The sequence below is a fragment of the Mytilus galloprovincialis genome, chromosome 1, assembly GCF_965363235.1.
Source record: "Mytilus galloprovincialis chromosome 1, xbMytGall1.hap1.1, whole genome shotgun sequence".
NCBI classification, from domain to species: Eukaryota; Metazoa; Mollusca; class Bivalvia; order Mytilida; family Mytilidae; genus Mytilus; species Mytilus galloprovincialis.
Window position 1 is genome coordinate 89,044,212 of NC_134838.1, and position 18,377 is coordinate 89,062,588.

Below are 18,377 nucleotides of genomic sequence, written 5' to 3' on the forward strand. Positions count from 1 at the left end.
AATTCAAGCAATTATGAACGTTTGGATAGAAAACAAGAGGCTCTCAAGAGCCTGAATCGCTCACCTGGTAAACAATGCCTTATTAACTAAATTAATAAATTAATGTTTGTTGTAAATTAAACAGAGTAACAAAGGCCATGTACTATCCTGGAAATACCCTTTAAAGCCTCTTAGGAACCTCTGGAAAGAAATGGGCATGAGTTCGCCCTACACTTGATTAAGATACAGTCTAGGTCAATCTGATGATTCACAATACAATTGCTATTTAAAACAGTTTATCTGTATCTATAATAATATTCAAGATAATAACCAAAAACTGCAAAATTTCTTTAAAATCATCAATTCAGGGGCATTATACCTGAAAAACCAGTTACCCAATTCGGCTGAAAATTTCAGGACAGGTAGACCTTGACCTAATAAATACTTTAACTTATTGTCTTATTTGCTCTAAATGCTGGAGTTTTTGAGATATAAGCCAAAAACTGCATTTTACCCTGTGTTCTATTTTTAGCCATGATGGCTGTGTTTTTTGACGAAATAAAAAATAAAGCACAAACTTTATTTTATACACCCTATTAATCATTCAGTTGAAGTTTGGTTGAATTTGGTTTAGTAGTTTTAGAGGAGAAGATTTTTTAAAGTTAGCAAATATGATGAACAAATTGTGAAAAATTGTCATTAAAGGACAATAACCCCTTAAGGGGTCAATTGACAATTTTGGTCATATTAACTTATTTGTAGATCTTACTTTGCTGATCATTTTTGCTGTTTACAGTTTATCTTTATCTATAATAATATTCAAGATAATGACCAAAAACTGCAAAATTTCCTTAAAATTACCAATTAAGTGGCAGCAACCCAACAATGGTTTGTTTGATTCATCTGAAAATTGCAGGGCTGATAGATCTTGACCTAATGAACATTTTTACCCCATGTCAGATTTGCTCTAAATGCTTTCGTTTTTGAGATATAAGCCAAAAACTGCATTTGACCCCTATGTTCTATTTTAAGTAACGGCGGCCATGTTTTTTGACGGATCAAAAATCGAAGCACACACTTTGTGCAGGATAATCTAAGGAACAATCATGCTAAGTTTCATCCAAATCCATTCAGTAGTTTCAGAGGAGAAGATGTTTGAAAAATTGTTAACGACGACGACGACGACGACGTCGACGACGACGACGACGACGGACGCCAAGTGATGAGAAAAGCTCACATGGCCTTTTAGGCCAGGTGAGCTAAAAAGTATAATATTTTTTTGTTTTTATAGTTATTACGGTTATAACACAATGATGACTAGTGTACCCCTATTTATGACATTATTACCTATTTTGTCTGTTTGTTTTAATCACACATTCTTGTCTATATAAATGGATTTAGCTTACTATAAAACCAGGTTTTTTACATAAGAAAATGCCTGTACCAAGTCAGAAATTTGACAGTTGTTATCCATTTGTTTAATGTGTTTGAGATTTAGATTTTGTCATTTGATTAGGGACTATGTAAAACTATTTAATTAAAATGAGAAGGTACACTTTGATAATCTAAACTACTCACTGAACTATCTGTAAGATTTAAGCCAGCTAATATTATTATATAAGCAAGCACTAACACTGTACACAGGCAGATTAGTATCTTGGATTTGTCTGAACTCACATTCCTATTATAAGCATAAATGAAAAAAATGACAGCAATGAGTAGTGAACAAGTTTTTATTTTAGTTTATTATTACTTTATTTTTTCATGTATCTTGCAACTATAAAGCATTTTGCTTTTTATAAACAGGTTATACCTGAAGCGTTTGTTCAAATGCACACCAAATTTAGAGAATATTCGGACAAACTATGAACTATAACTAAGCTTTATATAACTAGTTTTACTGTCATACTGAACTTTAAAATATATACTATTCTTTATCTTCAAAGTATTCATAAAATTATACTAGCCTTATGACAGTCAGTTGTTAGTGATGGAAAAAATCTCGAAATTTATCATTTTTATCTCAAATCTTAAAAAATGTCTTTTTTCTATTTTCTGAACGTGGTGTGCACATAATTTTGTTTCTCAAACTGAAATTTAAAAAACGATTGATTTAAGAATGCAGAAAAATTATATAACATTTGATTTCGAAGGTTAAGATGAAAGCAAGATGTTCATTAATAGTTATAGTGTTAAATTTGTATATATCTTTTCGACCATTATGGTCTTCAAAATTTCAAATAATTACTTTCATCACATTCTATTTGTTGTTATTTTTATGTCTTTCATATTTCCTTCATATCATTTTTTATTTTCGAATCAAGATATCATAAGACTATGTGCCAAAAGCTGCAACTTTATTCTTAAAAGACGCCGAGAAGTTTTATATTTTAAATAATAATTGAAATTTTTGTTGTATAGTTTGACCATTCAGGTTAAATATTTATTATGTACATATACATATTATTTTAGTTGATTATCGTCGAATATAGAATATTGAATTGAATTGAATTATCATACGTTTACATTAGTTACAATAATTTGAAAGGTGACATATGTATTAATTAGGAAAGACTGATATAATAAACAGTAAATAATGATATTACCTCCAAAAATAAATGTGCAGAAAAATGGTGATTAGTAAACATAAAATTGACGTCACCAATCCGGGCCATGTTATGATCGTTAATGCAGTAGTGTCTTCTTCGGACTGAAATGTCAACATGTAATACAATGTATTATTAAATACTTAGACTAAATAACATATGATTTTTACTGTATGATGAAAGCATTAAATAAACGTTTATTCCATATTGGTGCTTAGCAGGCTGCTATTGAAAGTTTATCACATGCTTCGATCCGTAACGTTATCGCATGGCATTCCGGTGATACTTGTCAAATTCCGGAAAACACACCTCAATGCTACGTTTTCAGTGAAAAACATTACAAAGTCGTGTAAAAAAAACAATTATTTGGATACGGAAAAGTATATTGTGTAAATAATAATAAAAAAAAATAAAAAAAAACACAGAAATTATTAAATAAATGCATTTCATAAAAGTTTCAAACATAATGTAGAAAGTTACTTTGAAAAAGTCGACTTTTCCAAACAGTGTCCATTATATATATTGTTCGTTTTTTTTTGTCGATTCGTCCATATTAAAATGTTTTTCTTCTCTGTTGAGGCAAATGGTAGAAAAAATTCATATCGAATGTACTAAATTTGGGGTCCGACACTTTTTCCTCTTTGAACTTCAATATGGGAACAACGTAAAAAGGTTCAATATATGAATCTGTTAGTTTTCTCCATTGTTGAAGTATATGATAAAAAGATCATAACATGTCAAGTTTCATATCGCATATATTATTAGCCCTCGGTCAATATTAGCCCTCGAGCCATGCATCTCTTGCGATATGAAAAATGCCATGTAATAATCTTATATTATTAAACCATACACCAACTGTTAAGTTACAAAAACTTGAAACCAATCACCTATCCAAAAACACTACTACTTTTTTTTCTTATAAAAAATGTTTTAGATATGATTTCAAAAGTAAAATTTGTCTTTGCAAGATAATTGATGCATACATCTCTTACAAATAAGCTGTTAATCTGATCAAAATAAAAGGAATAATTACAAAATATTTCATATGTGTTAACGAACATATGTACGTCTAAAACAAGATGTCAGTTACATAGTTCATTAAGAGGTGATCATATCCAAATGAATTTCATGGTGTAAAAAACGCTAATAATAACATTGTTATTAACATGAAATATTGAAGACAGTTAATTAAGGGTTGACAATGTTATTTTTTTCACAAGTGCAATGTTAAGTATCAAACTTACAAATTTAAAAACACTCATTAGGACAGCAAAGTTAGTAAAATGGTTACATTGACAAGATGTGTAACTTGAATTTCTGTACTCTGCATAACATCCGTCTGTTGACCAATCCCCATCAATGCTATCGAAAATATTGCAGCAAAATTGATATAGATGAAACACAAACAACATTCAACCAAACAATTTTTACTTTATTTTTACAAAAACAAGATGTCATTTTATTTTGGAGAATTATTTTGAATGTCCATATTTTGTCCCGTGACCCCATTATTTTTTTTTTATCTGAATGCATAATATAAGAGTTATCTTCCCATATTTTATTTCAAAATTATATGGTGTAGTTTTCGTTTTAAGGCAGAAAATTAGGTTTTACATGAATAACCTTTACAAAATCTGTCAATTTTGCTCAACCTATTGCATGAAAATTAGCCCCGTCACCGATTCTTTTTTTTAAAAAGCACGATATAAACTTGGTTTTGGCAAATTATATAAAAAATCTATGGATTATAATCTAGAAACCCCATCTACCTAAAAAGTAACATTTTTTGAAAAAGGAAAGTAATCAACATCACTTTTCTTTAGTCTTATTGAAATAATAACATGGTTTTTCAATTTCTACTTACCCTTTATCAAAATCCCAGAACACACACGTAGAATTCGTTTTGTTACTCTTAAAAGACAAATATTTCATTTTAATACTTACTATACATATAAAAAGAAGATTTTTTATTATTGCCAATGAAAATACTCTTCACAAGAGATCAAATTACAGATACATTCACAACTATAGGTTACCGTAAAGGCTTCAAAAATGAACAAAGCACAAACCGCATAGTCAGCTATAAAAGCCCCCTGCAATGACAAAATGTAAAACAATTCAAACGAGAAAACTTACGGCCTAATTAATGTACAAAAATGAACAAAAAACAAATATGTAACACAGCAACAAACGACAACCACCAAATTACAGGCTACCGACTTGGGCCAGGCACATACATTCAGAATTCGGTGGTATTAAACGTGTTAGCGGGATCCAAACCTAACGTTTATTAAATCATACTATAGTAAGATTATAGAACAACATATGTACTGAACAATATTTTATCATTCTACTCTAAATGTACCAGGACAACACAAATGTCCTTGCCTACGTGTTCATCGGAATAATCATTGCCACATATAAGTTATAAGTTTAGTTTACCTTCAAATTTCCACCAATAACTTTCAAATAATCCTTACATAAACGCAATTGCTAGATACCTGACATAAAAATTTGAACAGATGTAAATTGTTGTTATATATGAAAGTTAAGTATATCTGTTATTCCCGTTTCTCATTATGCTTTTAAGAATCTACACACAAATTTGGAAGGAAAATAATTTGGTTTGGTTGGTAAATATTTTTGGTGACGTTTCTAACATATAATTCCAATATCATGTTAAGTCATTAAATGCAATAATTAGACACACCACTTAAATACATATCAGAATAGTCACATGTATTTTTCATCCCACAATATGCCTCAAGTGCCTGTGATATATTTATTAACAGGGATGTGGTCATTGACAATACTATCTCCCTACACAACAACTGTTTCTGTTGAGTTATGAGTAAATACGTCTGTAATCGACACTACAACTATCACGAATTAGTTGACCAATACGATGTTTCGGCGTCTTAACTCACTTACATGTAACATGTTTTCGTGACAGATCTTTTAGTACCATAATAGTTGACTGATTTCATTTGACCAATTGTGTCCTTTTCCTGATTGTATCATTTTGACTGAGTGTAAAACCGCATGACGGGCAATACATACATAGCCGAAGATCATTATATTAAATGCGTTTCCCTCGGTTTTAGTTTGTTACCCCGATTTTGTTTTTTTGTCCATGAATTTATGAGTTTTGAACAGCGGTATGCTACTGTTGCCTTTACTTACGCCTTTTCGGATTTCACCCGATCCCGATCTACGAAATTTGAACATCGGTTAACTACTGTTCCCGAATCTTCACCAATATTGTAAAGTAGAAAGTGTACTTTTTTTTTGGTAATTCTAAAGACATATTTTCAATAGATCGTTTAAATGCATGTAATGTTTTACATTAAGTTATATGTATTTGAGTGTTTATGAATATACGATAGGATCAATTGATCTATACATGAAACCGTTCTTCACGGTGTTATATTATTTTTTCTTCTTTTGATTTTTAGTTTGCTCCTTACTTGTTTACATCATATATAATTTCAATATTTAATTATAATAGAATTTGACAAAGCTGCGGACGGATAGAAAATCTATAATAATACATACCGCGGCCAAATATCTATTTGATATAAAACTTACCGAAGGCATAATTTCTGTACAAATTTGATATTTAAAAACAAATAAAAAAGAACTTACGTATAATTCTCATACTCGATTTGAACAGGAGGGTATAAATTATCTGTTGCTGTAAATGCTGACAAAATTGCGGTACAACTTTGAAATTTAAAACAAATTTAAAAAAGGACTTACGTATACATGCTCATACTCGATTTGAACAGGAGGAAATAAATTATTTGCTGCTGTAAATGCTGGTAATGAAAATGACACAACATCTGATCCGATATCAAAGCCGTATGCAGATCTACAAAAAATAATGGAGCAGATGTATTTAGTAGATCGTCGAATGTTTAGTGTGAGAGTAGCACTTAATAAACAGTAATACTTATATCCTAGTATAAGAAGTTTCGATATTTTATTTCATTCTCATCAAATTTCAAGATATTTTAAGGGGAGAGCACATATATTCATGCGCAACAAAATAGCTAAGTATTATCTTAATCATTTCTTCTTACTTTAATTCAATCATCTTCTCTTTAAAAAAAACCGAGGTTTTATATTTATCTTGAAATGTAAAAAAATAATTTTCATAATGTTTTCGTCTTTCTTCAAATTACAGCTAACACATACTTCAAGTTGTTATCGATTGGTCACACAAATACAATAAAAAAAAGAATTCTATAATTAATATTTTACCAATGGATTGTTTAGCTTCTGATAGACGAAAAGAATGAACGATACGTTAAATAGGAAAAAGGTTCAGGTACAAAGTCAGGTACAAATCAATATTAGTACTAGAACAGACACGCGAAATCAATGATCCGTGAATGAATTAAGGTGGTACCTAACACTACAGGGAGATAACTCTGTAAAGTCAGCTAAACGTTTTAATTACGTTGTGATGAAAAAGGAATATTAAGCTTCTCAATGATCAAAATTGGTGGTTGTCAAATTGCTATATAAGCAGTGTAATTTTTCTGACAAAACGGTTAGTTCAAAATTTTTCAAACTTTTATATTTTTGTTAAAGGGTTAAAGTAAATACTTTGAAAAAATTTTATGAAAATTAAACGAGCCAAATTAATTTTAGTGAAAGTGTTGGGTACCACCTTAAAGCGCCTACGCCTTTTTTTTCAGCCTGGATTTTTAGTATTCGAATTTTAATATGATGAAGTTATGCTGATATAATGTGTACAGTTACTTTTCTTTCAAAATCTTCTGTTTAAATCCGTCCTTGTAATATTTCTACTACCAGACTACTTGAAAACGTATATCTGATTGCCAATGATTGAATTTTAGTAGCGTCTATCTTAATATAATGACGAAATGTAGTTGCTAATATGACCGTGTTAACAGAAAATCCGAAATACACAGTTTGGTAGGGTTCCTGACAACGCCCAACGTACATATTATGTAACATGCAACATGTACTATTGATATAAGTTTCGGATTCGACCCGGAACTTGTAAATTATTGGTGATATTAATTATGTTGAAAACATAGATAAGTGTAATAAGTATTCAACACTATTGTAGTATATTAGATATACATAAAGTTGAATTCTTTGAATCGTCGTTTTTTTGTCATACCTGCTAACAAATTGAATCTCGTTATAGTAGTATAGATGACTAATTGTAAATGAAAATTAACTGTTGTGCGTCTGAAGCTCTTTCTTAAATTTATCGTTATCAGGAACGTGCAAACTTATAAATATATATATGATATAATTTAATGCTTTTTAATTCGCAATACCTTTCATGGTTTCTATTTTTAATCAATTCTCAAAAATGTGAGAGAATTATAGTCTGAGTTATCGAGCTTGAATTAATGTCCTTCAAAGGACTTCAGAAAAGTTAGATTTCATTCGCAAAGAAAGATAAATCGAATAATCTCTTTATAACTGTTCTATTATACACAGTAGCATAAGTTATTAATTGGAATGAGAACAAACTTTACCGAATGGTCAGCTATGACAAATCGTCACTAACTGCCTGATTTAAGTTTTTTTTTTACAAACACACAATGGTTACCATTGTCATTATTACAAATGGCAATGTCGATGAATATGAATAATATATTATGTGCAATTGACTCATTTGTTCAGGAACGGAATTTATGTACTTTAGGATCAAAATCATTTTGAAGTCAAAGTGACGCTTCTCCATAAAAAAAATATATTACGGTAAGAGTTTCGTCAATGTTCTATAGTAGACAGCTGTGTAATCAATACTTCCTAAAATAAACAAAATATGTATAGGCATATAGTAACAAAAAAAGAAGTCGGATTTGTTTTTACTTATCATCATTCTTTGTTATGATTTTTTTATTAGAGAAATCGAAAGTTTATAATCCTGGTACCTTTGATAACTATTTACACCACTGGGTCGATGCCACTGCTGGTGGACGTTTCGTCCCCGAGGGTATCACCAGCCCAGTAGTCAACACTTTTGTGTTGACATGAATATTAATAATGTGGTAATTTTTATAATTTCCTGTTTACAAAACTTTGAATTTTCGAAAAACTAAGGATTTTCTTATCCCAGGTATAGATTACATTAGCCGTATTTGGCACAACTTTTTGGAATTTTGGATCCTCAATGCTCTTCAACTTTGTACTTGTTTGGCTTTATAAATATTTTGATTTGAGCGTCACTGATGAGTGTTATGTAGACGAAACGCGCGTCTGGCTTACTAAATTATAATCCTGGTACCTTTGATAACTATTTATGACATGAAAGCAAGTGACTTTCACATTTTACATGAAGCGTCGAAGCTCTTATTGCTTAAATGTTATGATAACAAGCTTTTAAATCTCCAACAAAACCGGGATGATCTGAGGTGCTTCGGAAAGGTAAAAAAATCCTGTTCCAAATGTTGATCTCATTGAGTAAATAATTTAAAATGCTATGAAATTCAGATTCGTCTCAGAGTACAGAAAAATAATTAAAGTTGGAACGCGTATACTTTATCTTGTTTTTCATTCAAATTAATAATTGTATTCGAATATTCTCTTACATTTTAGATGTATGTAACCGCATCGTGTTTCTTTGTATCAAAATTTGATTGTTATCTTTCTTACCATTTAGGTTATTCTTTATAGTATCCTTACTAAGAAATAACATAGCGTTTACAGAATCTGTCATCTGTTGATAGGAGCTTGATAGCATTGACACATTCGGGAAAATCACGTCATCAATAAAACCTTGTTTAGATTCAAAGACTGAAAGATTGAAAATAATTATTCATAAAAGTCTATCCAATCATTAAATGTACTTGAAATGCACAACTTACCAAACAATCAAACATTTTTCAACTGTAAATTTTCATAGAATAAAAATTACAAAAAGGATTCAGCCTCAATTTTCATGAATTTTCTAACAGATTTAAGCCCTACGTAATTACTTTCATTTATATTCCATGTGAATTTAATTTTATCGTTCTTTGAGATGGAGCTTGCTTATTCCTAAAACTGCATTTTCAACTTGCCTATATTTTCACGAACAAGTATAACATCCTCAAGTTGATTTACGTGCACTTGGAATCCAAATCGTGAAACAATACTCATTATGGTCGAAACATAATTAGTTGTTTTGATCTGAAATATAGTAAAAATTGTATCATAGCCGGGAATGTCAAACAAGACAGCCTATGGGTTTATGTGACGCTCCTATTCAAACAAATATACTGTTTCTAGTTTGGTAGATGCTATAACATGGTTCAATTTAACATTGTTTTAGAAGACTGGATTCCCCAAACTTTCATCATGTAATCATAAGTAGTCAATTTTTTGTTGTATATATTAAACCCCTTAACACCATAGTCAGGTGGTGATGTAAAGGGATTGTAAAAGCCTGACTACTGAAAAAAAAATCAAAAAAAAAATCATGTAATTAGCGGATGACTATTTCAGAGTTTCTATATGCAAAAGTCACAAATATATTAATTAAAAAGACAAAATAATACGTTGTTTTGCAAAACTAAGTAATCTTCCCCTTACAAAGATTTACTTATGGAATTTGGTTTCTCATTCCTGACGTGACAAACTACAATATATGACATGCTAGAAGTGAATTTCATAAGATTTACTAACGCAACGTTAGTAAATATGGTAGACCAATTCCTTTTTTGTGTTTTTAGTTTATTTGTTATGGTTGAACTATTGGGGAACGTTTAATTTAATATTTTCATTGCTTTCGTCGTTTACTATGATATTATAAGCATTCTTCAACACAAATCCGATGACTGATACTCACTTTCTGATTTAACATTCTCCAGCTTTCCACGTTGACGCTTGATAACAGTCTATCCAATACTGATATGAAGTTCTGAAATTATTAGTATGCGTCCATCTTTATAAAAACTGTGATTGACCAAATGTTAAATGGAATACGTTTTAATGTATGCTGAATATCCAAAAGATTTAAAATATGTTTTAGCATGAGCTTAGACTTGTCTAGAGGAAATTCGAATTTGATTTTCTAAATCATAAGCATTGTACATTTCAGATGATTTTATTATATTTGTAAGGCTTTTCAGTAAAACTTTCAGTTTCTATTTTCATTGCAGAATAATATCAAATTAAAAGGTACTCCTTTGATTTTTTGTATCCACATTTGATTTTATATAGTTTTCAAGTATTCAAGCAAATGAAATGTAATAAAGATAAATGTTGTGTGCTGTTTGTTTTCGCAGAATTGGGTGTTTACTCTAAGCAGGTTTTTTTCAATTTTGATGATGTAATCATTTCTACATAAAAAGGACGAATTAATAAATCCAGATATTCAATGATTTTGATAAATGATAAAGTACTTCTCTTTCACGTTTTGTTGTTCCTAATGTTGGTCTTTCTTCAATTATGGTAACTGCAAGATCTAGACTTTCTATAACGGACTTTAAATTTCCTGCATTGAAGTTTTCTTTTGATATCAGCTTATTAGTAATACTCAGTGTTTCATTTAGAATGTCTGCTAGCGTTACATTGCTTGTATCATTCAAGGTTAGATGTAACTGAAACATATCGGTTACTCATACAGTTGGTCTTTTGTGTACCGATGGAAAATAACTTGATAAATAATTGTTGTACGTTTCATATATCTATATATAAACGTTTTAATTCAATTTTAATTAAAGACTAATAATAACATGTATAATTACAGTATGCTTGTCTTGATCGGACATTAACTCTTCATATAGTCTATATGTCCTATTTTCACGATGTCGGCAATTCACATGTATTTATTTCTGTTTGTGATCTTTTTTGTAAGTGTTCTGTTTATATATTTGTAACGCGTATTGCGAATAGACAGATTGTTTTCAACACGTTTTTATTTATGCTGATAGGAAAAAGTCAACTTTTAGCTTAAATGTGTAAAAAATTCAATAAAATGACGAAAATTCAAAAGTTTGGTGGAAAATAGTCATCGATAATAAAAAAAATATTAATGGTACTAGTACCTTTTATATTTAGTTTATTAACACACTTAGTCACACATTGTGTGCAACAAAAGAAACATGAAATAGTATACAAAATAATAAATTAGTCAATAAATATGACAAAGAAAACGAAACGCAACCCTTTTATCACTGCGACTGAAAAAGTGTTTTCAGGTACCTTGGCGGCAATTACACTGAGTGATTCACTGACACAAAATGAAGTATCTGGTCCCCTCCAAACACCGTATCGTCCTTCTTTCAGTTCACAAAGATTCGATGTATTTCCTTATAAAATAAATTTGATTATATTTTTCACAAACCTACTCCATTGTACATATCTATGACTGTGTCCAATCATCAATATTTGTTTATTGCTACTAAATCATATGCTGAGATCAGCGACATCATTTAACCTTTCAGTTGTTAAAACTAATAACTATTGTCATTTTTTTTTAGTTTACCAATAATCATATTTAATTATACTAATATCAGGATAGCAATTCGATTATATTAATGCTGTATTAAAGACTAACGAAGAAATATCGTCATTGTAAAATATGTATATCAATCGAGTTGTGTATTGTCATTACCGTAGCCTTTTTAAGTAATAATACATATCAAAAAATGAGGCGCAAAGTTTATACAAAATAAATAAGAATTAAGCATCATTTTAAGCACAAGAGAATTAAATTACATGAGGAACATAGGAAAAGAGAAACTGATGTTTCGTATATACATGTATTTGACGTCAAAATGTTCCTTGCACTTTTTCAAACATTGTTATTTTAGTGAAAGTTAGCTATATCAATTATTGTGTTGGAAATTATTTTTTGTACGAATGAGGAATTACCCAAGAACTTTGCTTTGATCTGTTATAGCAATACTATTTTCTTAATTCATTGCTAATACTGACTTCACCTTTCAACAGTTACATACTGCAATTTTAATCTGTAAGTCCCATCTTGAACAAATGCAAGTTAACAAAAATAATCGTATTGTCTATTCGTCTATGTAGCAAATCAAATGTAATTCAGGTTATGATGCATACAATAAATACAAAAAACCAGTGAAGAGGAAATGCAAGGCAGAGCGTGATAGGATATCACTTGACTATTACTTGAATAGCAATAACAAATATTGATTCGACAGTAGTTTACCGCCCATTAAGTGCCAGAAACCCACTGACAAAAATCTAATTTGGAATGTACGCTCATCATGTCTGGTAAGTTAATCGAAGGAACGAGACTTTTACCCCTATCATGCTACACCAAGAGCCATAAACTGTATGTCTGCAGTGAGACATTAAATAGGGTCAATATTAAATTTTGGAAATAACATATCACTTAACCTGTCATTCTCTTTCCACAGGTTTGATAGTCATAATCATTAGGCATTGTAGTCTTCCATTCAACTTCATTGGTGTCTGTATATTTGAGACAAGGTATTATTTCTTTAAAAGAATAAGGTATAAAGAGTTCAAGGCGATTAAAAAAAAAGATTTTTGCTATACAAATATTGGTTAAAAACCATGAAAATTACGATTCTTATATTTGTCGTATAATAAAATAATTTCTTTTTACCAAAAAATTCAAAGAAATAAAAAGTAGTAAAATGCTAATTAACTCTCCGTGTTACATGTTCACATAGATGATATGACTTCCCAAACAGGAAACCAAACAGTTTAAAGTTTATAAATGATTACGGCCCATACAATTTAATCATAATGTTATTGTTCTAAAGTGTTCTCTTATTGGTATAATTTCAATTCTAAAAACGGTCGCTGTTCTATTTCAAAAAAGTCTTTTTAAAAGTCTGCTATCAATTGAAAGTATACAAATAACTAAACAAAAAAAAAGCAGAAAAATGAAAGGTCAATACATGTATAAAAAGATAAAATATCTTGTTTTTAGATATAAGCAATTAAATGATTCTTTCAAATATTATTCAAAATATTTAAAAAAAACCAGGTATTTTGTAAGATGTTCGACTATATGCATTTCAATTATGAAAAGAAACGTATGGCTAGAAGTTTACGTTTCAGATCTCTAAAGGATGAACACTTTACAAAATCCTATTAATTTTCCAATATAGAATAAATCCATGTATGCTTCATTATAATATGTTAATTTGATTGGCTTACAGCAATGTCGCGTCATTCTGCAATCAACATTCATTTCAAAATAAATTGTAACATTCATGACACTAGCTTCAATATTGAGGTGCACAGGTAAATAACAGAAAGAATTGATAAAAATCGTGTTTTCCTGATGCTAGCAAAAAAATAGGTATTAAATTTAATGCTTCTTTTAGTCATTTTATAGTGTTGTGAAAGCGTTGACCGTGTGCACATTTTTAATATGAAACGCTTCTGCGCTTCATTCAAAATGTATGGTCAACGGGTTTACATCAAAATAAATTGACAAAAAGAAGCATTCAATTCTCCAAAAACCTCGGCGAGCTTGTTGTAAAATAAACATATAGGGATCTTTCGAGACAAACAAGATATGTTGTCGGACATTGTACTTCAAGTACGCTTATACTCATTCATTGCCATTGTCATTATGTTTAGTTCAGTACATAATCACATACCTCGATAGGTTGCAGCACAGTCAGTTTCATTGTGAAAATCATCTGCAAAACAAAACATATATAAGTGTCTAAATGACTTGAATTTTTTAAATGACAAGGGTTTTCCACTTTTGGAAAAAATAACATTAGCTGTTTTTCTCTAAACCTTTTGAAATTTTGGGTAAATAAAAGGCAACAGTAGTATACCTCTGTTCGAGATTCATAAATCGAATGAGGAAAAAAGCAAATCCGGGTTACAAACTAAAACTGAGGGAAACACTTCAAATATAAGAGGAGAACAGTGACACAACAAAAATACAACACTTAGATGCAACACACACCAAAACGAACTATAATATAACAAAGGCCATTTTTCTGACTTGGTACAAGTAACCAATGTGTTTGGCATTGTATATGTTTTTGTTTCATATTTTAATTGAGATTGAAAAGAAAGAATACTAAACTGTAAATATTGTTTTTAAAAAATGCTCGACCTTTTTTATCGGTTAATTTGGAAAAAATTAGACTATTTTGGAATTTATACTGTCCTTTTTTGTATTGACATTTGCTTCAGTAATTTTGTATAATCGTTGAACGTTTTTCGAAGAATTGAATTTACATAATTTTAATTGCATTCACAACTAGATGTTGTCAACTCTTGTTGAAATATCACTAGATGTTGCTTATTTACCTGTAGAACTTTTATCACAAATATCCTCGTCAATAAGGTCATCACAATCATTGTCTAAACCGTCGCCAGGAATACTAGAAGTTGACTCACATTTCTGAAATGAAGTAATAGATTTCATTACAGCAATTTTTATTGTAAATCTTGGAAAAGGTTTAATTACTTCAATATATTTTAATTTTGAATCGAAAACGTCTTCTGGTTGACTAAAACTCCTTTGTTTATCAGCTCATATGCATTATATTATCATGTGACCGAGACGTCGTCATCAACATTTCTCATGATTAACTCCTAAAACATGGAATTTAGAATTAAATTATTAGGAAGTAATAATATTTTTTCTGTCTATTCGAAATAACCTTTATAAAAGTGGTGCATACTTTTATATAACAGGCTATACTGGTTATTCAGTGTGCTCCACATGTTTAATACTATTTCTTCAAACACAGAAAAAATATTTCATTCCTTTTTAAAAACATAATTATAGGAATCGAATGCAACTGCATAAGAGGGGTTCGAAATAACAACCTCAGTGTTAATTGGCTAGTGATTACAGTAGTAGAACTACTTAGATCACTTGGACACCGAGGCCCCTCCAAACATTTGAAGAAATATTTGTCGTAAAATATCTAATTATCAAACTCATTTTCAAACTTCTTTCTTTATAAATTACCTTAGCTATTGGCGCCATTCTCATTCCAAGGGGAGTAACGAAGTTTGCAGTTTGTGTTGAACAGACCAGGAAAACTCCGAATACAATATTTGGCGCAGTGTGGTCTAAAAGATGTAACTTTGGCGCACCAAGATCAACAAACAGCCTGGTGTACCCTGTTTGGCCTATTTTCTGTCTTTGAAAAATATTATCAGCAATAGGCAAGCCATCCATTCTTAAACCATTAATATGGTTGGTTGCACTAATTATGATAAGAGATCTGTTTATGCTATCCCCTCTACATAATTCTGCAGGTAGCATATAGTCAGAGGAATATTGTTCTACAGGTGGAATGATGAACATAGCTTCCTCACTATCTGTCATATGTACAGGTAAAACTGGTTTATTTGATTGCATTAAACAATTACTTGCTGTACTAATAGATTTTACTACGTGTTCTCCACTTTCGTTGAAATAAATGTCAAATTGTTCTATTGTTTCGTTTTCCCTATAACACTGTATGATAATATTAGTATCAGCTTCCTTTGAAACCATTTTTAAACTAAAGTTACGGAATAGCGTATAAGGCAACGATGCGACAATAAATTTACGTCCCCAAGTGTTTATAGGTGGCAACTGCAAAGTTTGATTAGCAGTGTGCACCATTACTGATACTGGAAAGTCACTGGTAATCATGGATCCTGTTATATCCACATGACATGAATATGTCATTTGATTACATTCAACGTGGCTCCTCATTTGATAACTTACATCTTTTGTGGCACAATCAGGTAAGGAACAGTTTCCCGGGCATTCTGGAAATGTTAGGTTCACGGTTATAGCATTTCCTATTCCCATTATTGTAATTTGATCACTTGTATTTGCAAAAAATATAACATATTGTGTTCCTAAGACGTCTAAAGGCATGACTACAGTTGGAATGAACGATTGCTTTGTGCTATAAACGACAATATCATTGTCTGCCTGTAAACTTCCTCCTCCATAGTGTTGTCGTATAGACCTTTTAAACGGACCCTGATATTTAACAGTGTAAACAACCGTGTTATCGATCGAAACGTTGAAGCCTGCAGATGGATATGTTTCACAATAATCACTGACGGTGACATTCTGAGACTTGTATGTCGAAACAAAAACAGTTGATTCCAGAGGAATGACGAATCTGTTTCCTTTGTTGTCTGGTGGTGCTTACAAGAAAAATACCCAAACATCATTTTGTAACTATTTACTCATTTAAACACTAAGGTACACTAAAATCACATATTCATAAATAAGGTGAAAGCTCTTTTTTAAATAAGTGTTCAATGAATTTTATCTGTATTGCGGAGTTGTAACAGTTAGCACAAAATTATGTTTATCAGTGTAACAATTACACTTTAAACACAACGTATGTCATTTATTGTTACTTTATTAAGGTATATAACCACTAATTCAGGCCCGGTCGGAGATAACATACAAGAAAATAGTATCTATAAGAAAATAGTTCTTGCGCAAAGCAAAAACGTTGTCAAAAGGTGAAATATTTGGTTATTGTTGGTATCAAATATAAGCTTAGGTTCTTAGAATCACTGTAGAACAGTCGTTGAAAGTTCCGTTTAAAAGTTTATAAAATTATAATAGGAGGGCACATTTGCCCTGTTGTTCAGATCAGATGTACCGGTTTTTGTTCTATCAATCTTTCGGGAATCAGTACGCTCTAATATATAATTAAAAATTTAAGTGTTGAATTTTTCACAACACGCTAGTCAGGATAAGGTATAGTTTTGACATGAAATGACTACCACTTTATTTGAACTAAGATAAAGTTGCCATTAATGATTGAAATTGCAGAATTAAACATAGAAAGCAATGAGGCCATGATTTAGTGGTTTTATACCTTAAACCTGTGTGGTTATTTTAGCAATATTTTATTCCTTTTTTATTCTGAATTTCACATTTAAAGAAAACGGTATTTTGTTTAAAGTCTACTAATTAAGCTCACCTTCAAGACATTTCTAAGATCAATATGAATTTGGTTTATTTTATCTTCAGTGTTTTTGTCAGCATTTATATGTTATTTTCAGATATTAGTCGAAGAGTAACACTTAGTTGTCTTGTACTGTTTAAGGTTATTCATTTGCTTTATACGTGTACATTAGGTACACGTTATGAGTGAATTAAAAAAATCGTAGCTTAGTAGAGATGACTGAACGAACATACGAAACCGTAAGTTGACGAATCGTACGAGACGGGAGCTTTTATTTTATACATAGTTCGTCTAAATCTAACATAAAAATACTGGTTGAAGTATAGTTATTCCCATCATCTGTATGTAGTTTAAAGAAGATATAGATATTACCTTCATCTGTATGTAACACCTCATATAAATAATTCAATGTTTTCTACAATAGCAAGTGGTGAACCCGATATTCAAGAATTTGAAAACAGAGGTTCCTAAAAGGCTTTAAATTAGTTTTTGGTCAGAAAAAGTGTGTTAGCATAGATAATGGAAATATGCAACTTTCATACAAGTGAGATTTTTAGGTAGCTATAAAACCAGGTTTAATCCCCCATTTTCAATATAAGAAAATGCCTGTACCTTGTCAAGAATATGACAGTTGTCATCATTCGTTTGATGGGATTGATCTTGTGACTTTGCCACTTGGTTAGAGACTTTCCGTTTAGAGTTTTCCCCGGAGCTCGGTATTTTTGTTATTTTACTGTTTACTTTATTGATTTGATTGATAATCAATACGTATATAACTGAACGAAATATTTTTATAGTTGGTTAAAAAACTATAGGTTTTCTTCTTTTTTCTATTATTATAATCGGACAGATTTCTCTGAATGAAAATTGAAAACCAATAAGACACGGAGCAAATAAACGA

At 30.5% G+C, this 18,377-nt stretch overlaps 1 protein-coding gene across 1 annotated transcript in view; it reads right to left on the reverse strand.

Moving 5' to 3' along the window:
- LOC143043677 (uncharacterized) overlaps window positions 1-18,377 on the reverse strand; it is a 37,358-nt gene that overhangs the window by 9,048 nt on the left and 9,933 nt on the right. Inside the window, exons 5-19 of the mRNA XM_076215872.1 lie at window positions 15,514-16,697; window positions 14,844-14,937; window positions 14,174-14,215; window positions 12,933-13,034; window positions 11,763-11,869; window positions 10,961-11,158; window positions 10,405-10,476; window positions 9,638-9,746; window positions 9,231-9,371; window positions 8,333-8,384; window positions 6,345-6,456; window positions 4,450-4,496; window positions 3,830-3,947; window positions 2,586-2,689; window positions 1,558-1,660 (exon numbers count right to left, since the gene is read on the reverse strand). Coding sequence (XP_076071987.1) covers window positions 1,558-1,660; window positions 2,586-2,689; window positions 3,830-3,947; window positions 4,450-4,496; window positions 6,345-6,456; window positions 8,333-8,384; window positions 9,231-9,371; window positions 9,638-9,746; window positions 10,405-10,476; window positions 10,961-11,158; window positions 11,763-11,869; window positions 12,933-13,034; window positions 14,174-14,215; window positions 14,844-14,937; window positions 15,514-16,697 — 2,585 coding nt within the window. The remainder of the gene's footprint in view (window positions 1-1,557; window positions 1,661-2,585; window positions 2,690-3,829; window positions 3,948-4,449; window positions 4,497-6,344; window positions 6,457-8,332; window positions 8,385-9,230; window positions 9,372-9,637; window positions 9,747-10,404; window positions 10,477-10,960; window positions 11,159-11,762; window positions 11,870-12,932; window positions 13,035-14,173; window positions 14,216-14,843; window positions 14,938-15,513; window positions 16,698-18,377) is intronic.